General features: G+C 40.7%; 1 protein-coding gene across 1 annotated transcript; it reads left to right on the top strand.

Moving 5' to 3' along the window:
• The first annotated feature begins 18 nt into the window (after nucleotides 1-18).
• Nucleotides 19-10,457, top strand: ATP6V1D (ATPase H+ transporting V1 subunit D). The gene is made up of 9 exons (XM_065064360.1): nucleotides 19-250; nucleotides 2,978-3,095; nucleotides 4,266-4,345; nucleotides 5,720-5,787; nucleotides 6,463-6,507; nucleotides 6,965-7,068; nucleotides 7,499-7,565; nucleotides 9,008-9,086; nucleotides 9,683-10,457. The coding sequence occupies exons 1-9, from the start codon at nucleotides 210-212 to the stop codon at nucleotides 9,822-9,824; spliced, it is 744 nt and encodes a 247-aa protein (XP_064920432.1). The 5' UTR covers nucleotides 19-209; the 3' UTR covers nucleotides 9,825-10,457.
• Nucleotides 10,458-11,163: the final 706 nt, after the last annotated feature.

Below are 11,163 nucleotides of genomic sequence, written 5' to 3'. Positions count from 1 at the left end.
AAACAGACCCGGCAGCCAATTACGTCTCTTCCTTCCCGTCCCCGGGGGACTCGAGGAAGGGAAGCGGCGCCGGCATCCGGGTGCTCCCTGCACCAGGGCGCCGCCCCGCGCGTGGGCGGGCACAGCGGGGCCGGGTCAGCTGACGGCGGCGGCAGCGGTGACAGCGGTGGCAGCCGCAGCGGGTCCCGCCGCCCGGTCCCGCCGCCAGCATGTCGGGCAAAGACCGCATCGAGATCTTCCCCTCGCGGATGTGAGTGTCCGGGCTGGGGGGGCGCTGCGGGCCGGCCGCCTCCCTCGCCGGCTGAGGGGCGAGCGGCTCCTGGGCCGGCGCCGACGGGTGGGCGGCCCCGCTGCGGTGGCCGGGCCTGGCCGGTGCCCCGAGCGCGGCCGCGGGTTAGCGGCGGGACTCGGGCGTGCCCGGGGCAGCCGCGGACAGAGTTCCGCGCTGCCGCTGGCGCCGCGGCCCGGCGCTGGCTGGCGGCGTGTCGGCCGACGGGTGAGCGGCGAATCGGCCGCTGGCTGGCGGCGTGTCGGCCGCTGGCGCGGGCGCTCTGCGCCGCCGAGCCGGGTGTCCCGGTTTGGGCAAGGCGCCTGGGTAAGGCGCTGACGGCCGCCTTACGGTTGGATCTTCTCTGCGGCTTCTCTTTCCAGGCTCATAATAGCTCTGTCGGGCGTCAGAGAGCCGTGGCAGGGCCCAGCACCGAGACAGCAGCAGCTTCCCGTGGTGCTGGGGGAGATATTGAACATCGTGCAATTACGCAAACCTTTGCTTTAAAAAGAGCAACTTGTAGAATGTATGTGTAAGAAAAAATGCACAAATCGAACCACAGATTCCCTTCACTTTTTAATAGATGATACTGCTGTACAAGATGTTTGCCTTAAAGTGTTAAAAAAGAAGGAAGTAAAATGCGTAAAGTGCAGTGGACAGTAATTTTCCAAGTCCTGGCAGCAAACTATTTGTCATGCAATCACATGTCTCCTGACAAGGCTTAGAAGGCTGCCAACATTGGAATGAACACAAGCAACTGATCTGCTAATAAAATTACTGTTTTAATAATGCTGTTTGGTTTATCTTCAGAACCCTCCAGGACAGAAAGACTTGGCCTTAAGTGGCTGTTTCAAACCTTCTTGCATAAAATTAGTTTGATGCCTGCATGTAGTCTTTATAAATGGTGCCTTGCAGGACAGAAAACCTCAGATGTAAAATAATAATTATTCCCCCATGTATGATCTCAGGACTTGTGAAGTAACAATTTCTATGGAAAGATTAATATGTTACATGGTAAAGGTTCTGTTTTGAAACTTAGTTCAGAAAGAAATTATATCATATATTAAGTCATTGGTCTTACTCCTGCCCTTTGATAGTGGTCTTTTCATTCAGGTTACATGTCCAAGAAGGAGGCACTTTGATCACTTGTAAAAGCAATCTCTTTTTGTGGGCTGGTGTATCATTGTGGCAAGAAGGCAGTGATGTACAAAGGTTTAATATATACAAACCCTGTTTCAATTAATGTAATAGAACAATAATGTAGCTGATGTTTTGATAGGAATCTAAGTAAGGATGATAAAATAAAGATGGCCTGCCGCTGCAACAATTATTTCTGTTAACTGACAGAACAGAACTTCACAAGTGGTTGAGTGTTTGTTTGTTTGTGTGTTTTTTCCCAAATTTTGATAAAGTGGCTTGCTGGTATGAGCCTCTTCTGTGCTGGATACAATCAATTACAGAAGCTGCTCAGTCTCCTTGACAGTAAACAAGACTTTGTTTAATGCACTCTCGGAGCCTGTGAAATCTTGCTTGAACTAGAAAGTGACCCAGTCTCTTGCAGGTGGTGAACAGAGCAAACCAGTTAGTTCAAGGTCGTGACAGAGACCAGCTTTTTGTGAAAGTAAAGCTGCCTTTTTACTCATAGATTTTTTTTTTTTTTTAAATCATAAACATTCAGAATGTATTTGTGCTTTACAGTTATAAGTATTGGGTAGATATTAACAGAGCTATTCTCATCACATGCCAGTAGTTGTGGAAAGTAATAGATTCCACTGTGTAGGCAGAATCTTAATTACACTTACTTTTTGCCGGGTCAGAGAGGAAGAGCATAAGGCTTCTTTTCACGTAGAGCTCACTGAACTATTGTGCTTTTCGTGTAGCAGGACAAAGAGTGGTAGCTTAAGGTAGCATAGCTTCTGATTTTTGTACTATAGCTCCTGCTATTCTCATTAACTTAAATCAAAAAGATTCTTCAAATTAAAATATACTGCACAGCAGAGAGGGAAGCAAGGTTTGAATCCTTCTTCAGTTCCTAATTCCATATGAGAAACCTGTGCGTGTGCTACTGGACGTAAAGGTTATACAGTGCTGGAGCAAGCATACCTTTTAAACTGATGCCACTTCTGATTGTCTTAAATAGCTTGTAAATCAGCATGTGAAAATATGGCACCACTGTACTTTCTGACTTTCTTTGAACCAGAATGTACGACTGCTGTATCTTGTTGCTCCGTAAAATGAGAACACAGCATCAACAGTTACGATCCCATGAAGAATTTGCTGTGTTGTCTGATTTTCAGAAGATGACGTAGCAGTAAAAGAGCTTAAAAGCAATACCAGTGTCACACTGACAGTGGGCTTGTGGGGTAGTTTGATTTCTGGCGAGTTTCTGGTACTTGCAAGTCATCCAGAAAAATGAAAACTCTTATTTCCTATCATGGAAGTGCTGAAAAAGGACTTGTCCATTTTGATCTTTGACTTTGCTGATAACCTTGTAATTCTCATTGATGACGGAGATAAATACAGTAAATTCCTTTAATTTTAAACAGGAATATAAAATTATATCCTGAAGTGGCCATCCTGTTTTAGTTCATTGATGTTTCTTGGTTGCTTCACATTTCTGTCACGTTCATGTCAGAAAACGTTGCACGAGATTCTTCGTAATCCCTTCAGATGATCCAGGACATTTTTGTTTATTCCTGTGTTTAACAGGGCCCAGACCATTATGAAGGCTCGTTTGAAAGGTGCCCAAACAGGTCGTAACCTCTTGAAGAAAAAATCTGATGCTTTGACACTTCGGTTCAGGCAGATCCTTAAGAAAATTATCGAGGTAGGTAAATTAGAATTTTTCTGTTTGACTCACTTTTGAAATCTGTCTGTTCTGTGTGTATTCCCATTCTGCTGAATTCATTAGGTAGGCTGGAATGTAGGACAACTTTGTGGATAACCTGTTTTTTGTAAGTGAGGCTACTGAGGACGGATGAGCAGAATTACGTTTTGCTGGCTGCAATGATATAGAAATTTTGTAAGAGTTAGAATTCTTTACCTCTTTCCAACATGTCTTAAACCCTGCTTTCTTTTGTGTCCCAAATTCCATCTCATCTCTTCTGCCTTACAGGGAATTTGCTCTGATGCTGCCAAATACATCAGGAGTGGATTTAACATGTTCGTAGCCCCATTTTTGTTGCTTTATCTGGTTTGAGAGGTTGCTGCAGATTTATCATGTTCCCTGCATGACTAGGTACACCAGGAAGCAGAAGGAACTTGTCCAGATGGAACTTGTTCCTTTATGAAGAAACACCGAGTTCTCCTTCTTCATTTGCAACGTGAATGACAAATCTAAGATACTCAGTAAAGCATAATGTGGCTTGTTCTGTTCTACAACACTAGATGGGTTTTAGTTGTCCTCTTTGGCTGCAACTGCTACCATATCCACAGTTAGCAGTAGTGCTTTGTTGCCGTGCTGTAGACAAGCTCTCGGCACGCCGTATCTTGTTTCCTACAGACTGTTTAATACACAAAGGCACTTGCTTCTCAATAGCACGGTTTTTAGCTGTAAGGGCTTCAAATGTGTGAAAATTGGGAAAAAATGGAGTAGGAAGAGAGTGCAGCTTCACAAAGCTGCATACATCTGTATGTTGCAAACCAGTTTTGGCTGTCTCATAGTATTCAGTACAATATGAAGTGTGTTTTCCTACTGAGCCATTTTATTGTTGTGACAACCCCTATATAGTAGAATTTTATGTTTATTAAGACAGACAAGTATTTTGCTGTTTCTGTGAGTTCTACACTGGGCCAGTGAAACAGCTGAAATATTTATTTTTTTGCCAGTCAACTGGGAATTACAATTTGCAGTTTGAAAGTAAGCTACACATACAGGACTTTCTGACTCCCTTAAATTTCTCATTGTTCTCTTTATGCTGTCAGTTATTTATCCTGGAAAAGGAGTAATGATGTGCCTTGTATTTGCTGCAGCCTTGTTTTTGTTTGTTTTTAACAGACCAAGATGCTGATGGGTGAGGTGATGAGAGAAGCTGCTTTTTCACTTGCTGAGGCAAAGTTTACAGCAGGAGATTTCAGGTGAGGATTACCGATCTTGTAGATGTCCTACCCAGGGGAAGGAGTGATCAACAAATTGTTGATTTCTCTTTTGGAAAAAAAAAAGTAAAATTCTTAAATGCACTTAATAAATAAATAAATAAAAATACAACGGACAAGGTAGGGCAGGATGAACTGAATTCCATTAGCTAAAGGTGGGAGACATCACTGGAGGAGAGACATAATTTGCACGATGAAAATGCCTACTCCTTTGGAAGCTAAACAAAGTGGAAGGATAACAGAATTTACGTATAATCCTTGACTTGAGAAGGTGTTGTTTTTTGCAGCTTGGAATCTAAAGTGTAGGGAAACAAGAATCTATAGCAGAGTACTGGACTTTTTATTATTTTGATATTTTTTGGTCAATTTGAGGGCCATATGTAATGTGTGTTATTTTCTCCCAGTAAGTCATACAGAAATTTTATCAATTGTTCTAACCTCCTATCTCATTGACCTCTTGTCTCATAAGGGCTGGTGAGGGCTGTATGTGAGAGGGCAAAAAAATCTTTTTTCTACAGTAGGGTGTTTGTAAACTACATTTGAATGAATTATAGCTCTAACTTGTGTGTTTGTGTAATTCATTCAAGTGTACATAGACCTTGTGGAATAAAGTTGAAGAAGGGTTAATGGTTCAGTTGATGGTACTACCAATTACTGGGCAAGAACTATGTGATCAGACACAGTAGTAACCTGTGTGCTGCTGGGGAAAAGTCTTTTTGCCCTTTCCTTTGGGTAGGGTGCTGTTTCCTGTCCTAACCAGTCACAGTGTTTAGCTATAAACAACAGTCAAGAGTCCACCCTGTAAACAAACTGTACTTCCGTAGAAGAGCTGGCTACAGTGACCTGTTCTTGGAGGACCTTAAGACACCGTAGAATTCAAGATGAATTGGTGTACAAGCTTAAGTTTTTTAATGTTACAGTTAGTAGGTAAACAAACTCAGAAAGAACATTCTGAAAGAACAAATACATACAAGCTCAAATGTACAAAATGTTGTGGCCGTGGTCTGCATTAAAGCTTTGAAATTCCTTCACTTTTATTGGGAAAAAAGTCTTACAGGTTGGTTAGATAACTGACTAGTTTTTGGCTACGCTTTGTATACTTGGTCTAAGACATTTCTATAATTGCATTTCACGGACTCTGCATCTTTTACATTTCCAAACATGGCTGGAAACCAATTTCTTTCAAAGCTCCTGTGTCAGCTTCAAAGTCTGTGCAATGAATTGCATAGACAACTGAAGTGAAGAAAATTTCCAGATTTTTTACAGCTACTTGATAACTACTTCCTCTTGTATGTATGATGGCTTAATGAACCACTTCAGCTTTCCTGATTAAGATGTATGTTTTCTTCCTTACAGTACCACTGTGATCCAAAACGTGAACAAAGCTCAAGTCAAGGTCAGAGCTAAAAAAGACAATGTAGCAGGTGACTCTTCTCTAGACTATGACTATTTCAACTCTTAAGGGAATTCTGGGAGGAGACTCTGAAATACGTAGGAATGTATCCAGACACTGTCTTTTTTATTTATCTTCTTCATCTAACAGCAGGAACACTTGTAATTTGTGGTTTTTTCACATGTAGCATGTAATTTTTATATTTAGTTATTTACCTCTCAAAATTAGATGACTGTCTGTAAATACCGCAGTCCAGTTACTAGACCTTCAGGCAAAGCATAACTTCCATAGAGCTTTACTGAAAAATAGATCAGGCAATTAAGTATCAAAAATTAAATAAGTTTTGTGAAATTAAGTATTAGTACGTCTCTATGAAGAAAACAAGAAAGATAAATCAGGATTGAATGCTTAAAATATTCCTTAAGCACACAGAATACATTACTAAACAGAAACATAGTAAAACTGAACACGGAATAAACTGGAATGCTTCCCTGAATTTTTCATGTGTCTAGATCTCTGTGATCTCAATACAATTCTCAAGTTCCATATTAAGATGCTATGACTTAATTGTTCCAAGTTATGTAGGGAGACTTTGGAAACAAAGCTGCTGAGCTTACATAATTTATTAGAAGCAAATGGGGTAAAAATGAGTTGTACTTACTAAATCTATAACCCTTTATGTCTCTTCTACACGTTCTTTTGTCAGGTGTAACCTTGCCAGTTTTTGAGCATTACCAGGAAGGAGGGGACAGTAAGTATAAAACAAGTATTTTGTATCTTACATGTACTTATGACTGTTTTGTGCTAATACAAAAACGTTTGTCATGTCTTGCTGATAAGTCAGTTTATATCATAGGTATAGGTGTACTTACTTCCTCTATGGTCTTTGCCCTGTTCCTGTGATACAGAGAGATTATCAGGGACAACAGTGGATTTTGATTTCCTAAATCAGTGAGCTTTTCAGATGAGGAACAGGCTTGTCTTGAATTACTAGATTTTCAGACTGGTAGGTCTTACTGTGGACATGCACAACAATGATCCGTAGTAACATAGAACACTATGAAGACAACTTGTTAATGGGCAAAGGCTTTAGCTGGTCACTTGCTGAGCTGTCACCTCTGTAGTTTGCGAAGCACAAATTTTTATCTAGTAAGAAAACACCATAGTAGTAATAGTAACAAATATTATTTGATGATTTTTTTTTTCAGGCTATGAGCTGACTGGCTTGGCCAGAGGTGGAGAACAGCTGGCTAAACTGAAGAGGAACTATGCCAAAGCTGTGGAGCTGCTTGTGGAACTGGCCTCCTTACAGGTTGGTGGGAGGAAAAAAAGAAGGGAATTGTTGGTTTCTTACTGTTCTGAAATGGAAGTAACATAGTCTCAGTGATTGCAGCTTAATACTTTGAACTGTACTACATTCCTTTGGTCCCAGTGCCATATAAACTTGCAGATCTTTTCCAGCCATAAAACAGAATTATATTACTTCTTCAAAGAAGTCCTTATTCCTTAATGCTAAGAAGGAACTTTCTTTGGAGAGTTGGTATTTGCAGTGCTAATATGCAGCATTGAGTGTGCTATTGACATTAGTAGAAAAAATTCTGCTTTTATCAAGAATGTAATCTGTAAAGCTACATTACAGATTTGGCTTCGGCTTTCAAGTGTTATTTGGTGTTGCATATAGAATTGATGGAAATGCTGAATTTGTTGTGTTATGTATTAATTATTTAATCCCATTCCATCAGACATCCTTTGTTACTTTGGATGAAGCCATTAAAATAACAAATAGACGTGTGAATGCAATTGAACATGGTGAGTATTTTACCATTTGGGATGTATAATATTTTTCTGTTTCCATGCAAGATGAAGAGCAGGGTCATGGAAGCCACTCCTCTTTTGACTGCTTTCTTGTTAGCAGGATTTCTAAGTAGTTAAAGAACTCTTCAGAAAGCATTACAATGAAACATATTACAAGTAAAAACAAAAATTAAAAGCCCAGTGGAGTGGACTGCAGTACACAGAAATAAATGAATAGGCAAACATGAGAAAGTAATCAGGAAGTTGTATTGAGACCCTATAGGACAAAGACTTCACAAACACATTCTGGAATCTCTGCTAGTGACTTCGGCTTATTTGGTCAAGTCTCTTGACTAGAAATAGAAGACAGGATGTTACTATGTTTTAAGATGTTCTAATAGCTTGCATAATAGCTTTTAAAACTGTCATGGTGGCACGAAGTGGTGAGCTGGTGACTTTTTTTGTTGGTTTTGGATGAGATCACAGAGCAGGCATACAGAAAGAAATCTTGGTAACCCATTTAGGTTTGTGTTACAGGAAACAGAACAGTCCTAATGTCAATACTCCAGTACTTTTATTTATCCCTCATGTTTTATTTCTTGCAATTTCTTCAGTACTACTTACACACAATATTGGTGTGATTCCTTCTGCTGCAGTGTCCGGAGTGCTTTGATGATTTCAAGTTCCTTTATGCGCTGTTGATAGCTTAGATTTAATAATCTTTGCATGTATGCAATAATTTAATTCAGTACGTGATTCTAAACTCTCCTTTTCAGTACTGTTTTTCACAGACTTGTTCCTTTGCATGTGCAGGCCTTATCTGCAGCTTATCATTCTTCAAATTTTACTGTAGAAAAGGTTTCCTCTGCAGCCTTCCAAATAGCTTTAGTAGTGCTGATAACAGCTTTCTTCTTTCAAAAAGTGATTCTGGCACGTAGCTTGCCCAGTCAGGTGTTACATCTTTGTTTAACGTCTTATCTCTTCCTTTGTGATGGTGTTATATTTACACATTTGTTTTTATGATGATTTTTTTCAAACCGAGATAATAATTCTGTGAGCGAAGGTGCTGTATTGAACGGAATTTTCTGAAAGAAGGTGATGGAAGAACAGAGTGTTAATTTAAAATCTTGCCCACCCCTTGCAGGAGTTTCTTTAACCACTTCCATGGGGAAATAAGTACCTTCCAAACAATCTGGGATCAGTGCTTACTGATTCCATTGCATTTTTGAAGAGAATGTGCTGTGGGAGATTCTGTGATGTGCAGAGTCCCCGTTTAGTTCTGGACTTACTGAAGAATTTTGGGTACTTGTCCAAAATGAAATAGCGTGATCTTCCGTGAAAGACATGGAAATTTTCCCCAGCCAGAGAATTATTTTAGACAACCATCTGTGCACTGCATTAGATAGCTTCATGGCTAATGTAACAGCAGTCCAACTCCTTCCTTATTTATATTTTAGTGATAATTCCCAGGATCGAGCGTACTCTTTCTTATATCATCACAGAACTGGATGAACGAGAACGAGAGGAATTCTACAGGTAAGTATCTAAAACATGACAAGACTCAAATAGAGCATTCCTCAGAAGGGACACTGTTAAACAAGACCTGATTCTTACTGCACATCAGGTTTTCAGAGCTGGGTACTTGGAGATCTGCAATTGCTTGTCTGAAAGGTACAAATGAATCCGTACCACTAGGTTGTACATAGCTGTCGCTATCATTCCTCCAGAGGGAATGATGTGCTACAGTACACAGAGACTGAGCTGTTCTGCTTTAAGGACACCTCTGCCATAGAGGTCAGCGTTCTAGGATACCTGAAACAAAAATGTCAAACCTGACATGAATGCAAGGAGAATTAACTTGGCTAAAGACAAGCAGAATAGTATAAGGCACTGTTTAAGGTGGAGACTGTAATTTGTAGTTTGCATGAAGAAATGAGCTAATCTACAGAGATGAAGTTTTTCAATGGCACCAGTTAGTGACAGAAGCCTTTTGCCTTTTGTTGCAGGATTTTTGTTTTCTGGGGAACTTCTCGAGCCAGCTTTATCATATCCACGCTGCGTGGCATCTTTGCTGCTAACCTGTTTTATGAAAACACATTTGTTTCACTGATAAAACACATTTCTCTTCCCAGGTTAAAGAAGATCCAGGAAAAGAAAAAAGTACTGAAAGAAAAATCTGAAAAAGAACGGGAGTTGCGGAGGGCTGCTGGTGGGGAACATGAACCAGCCAATCTCTTAGCAGAAGAGAAGGATGAAGACCTTCTCTTTGAGTAAGCCAGCGGAGTTGTTGTATATGGAGCAGGGGACCCAGAATACAGAATGTCCAGTTGCAATATAATTCAGGACATGTTGCCTCAGTGATACTTATGTGGCTTCTCACTTGGTATTCAAGTCTTGAGTTGAGTGGACTGTGGATTTCTCCTGGAAGATTAGAAATCTGGGAACTTGACTGCAGCATAGGAGGAAAAGGAGAGATGAGTCAGGTGCTTTACTGTCAGGAAAGCCTTCTATTGCACGTTCGCATTTCTTCACTTAGTAGGAATGACTCTCTGTAGCTGTGTTTTTGCAAGATGGATCTGGATTCGTCTCATCAGCTTGATCTTTAATTGCTCCCCTTTCTAGTACAAGCAGAGGAAAATGTTAATTAGGGAAGGAGATGCATGTAATATTCTTGACTGCTGAACTATTCATGTTCAGGTTGCTTAAAGCAGGTATTGGCACAGCTGAAGTCAAATGTCTGTAAAGACAACTCTCGTTTTCTAACCTGTTAATGAAATCCACAGTCTTCTGTGATTTTTGTTGCATCATTGTTACCACTGGCCTAAAACATCTATGGTTTTAATTAAGAGGTTCTGCCAACTTGTGTACTGTCTGTGCTAGAAACAAATAAAAATATTAAATGTGAAATATCTGGGGTCTGGCTCAAGTTGCTAGATGGTGGTCTTAAAAGCTTGTAATATCGATTTCAAAATAAAATCTTTGCTTCATCCCCTACTCCCAACTTAGAATCCACAACGGGCATCGCTTTACAGCCTGTGCCTGCATTCACTTCAGCTTTACTGCTTCACACAAGTAGCCGCAGGGAAGTGTCTCACTCCTGCCAGTAACACGTAGAAGCTCTTCTCAGTTATCCAGTCACATTGCTCCAAATCTTTGTTGCAACCAGTAGCCTGGCAAGCAAAGCAGGGTTGAATGTACAGCAGTCCATCCTTGTGTGATTCTTCCTGTCCTAGGCTGATGAGCAAGGCTGTCACTGAATGCTGCTCACTTTGTAGGGCTGGTTTCCTAAAGACATAGGTTTGCAATTGGCAAACTGAACGTATCTGATAGCAGTAATACTAGTACATTGTCTCTGGTACTACTGATCTCTTCAAGGTAAGTGTCTTGTGTTAACCATGATGCAGCACTTAACTGCAGATGCAGAGTAAGTACAAGGAAATTTCTATTAACGTCTTAGAAAAGTAATTTTGTAATTTTATGAAGCACAAGGCCATTTTTCTCCTTTGAATCTGAAGGCAGCACAGCTGAATATGTCATCCGTACTCTGCTGTAAGATACAGGGCCAGCCTCAAAGAGAGAAACTTGATCTGAGGACATGTTACCTCTCTCACTG

Source organism: Columba livia, chromosome 5 (assembly GCF_036013475.1).
Source record: "Columba livia isolate bColLiv1 breed racing homer chromosome 5, bColLiv1.pat.W.v2, whole genome shotgun sequence".
Classification (NCBI taxonomy): domain Eukaryota; kingdom Metazoa; phylum Chordata; class Aves; order Columbiformes; family Columbidae; genus Columba; species Columba livia.
Note: the sequence above shows the minus strand (reverse complement) of the source record. Positions and strands in the feature narration are given on the sequence as shown.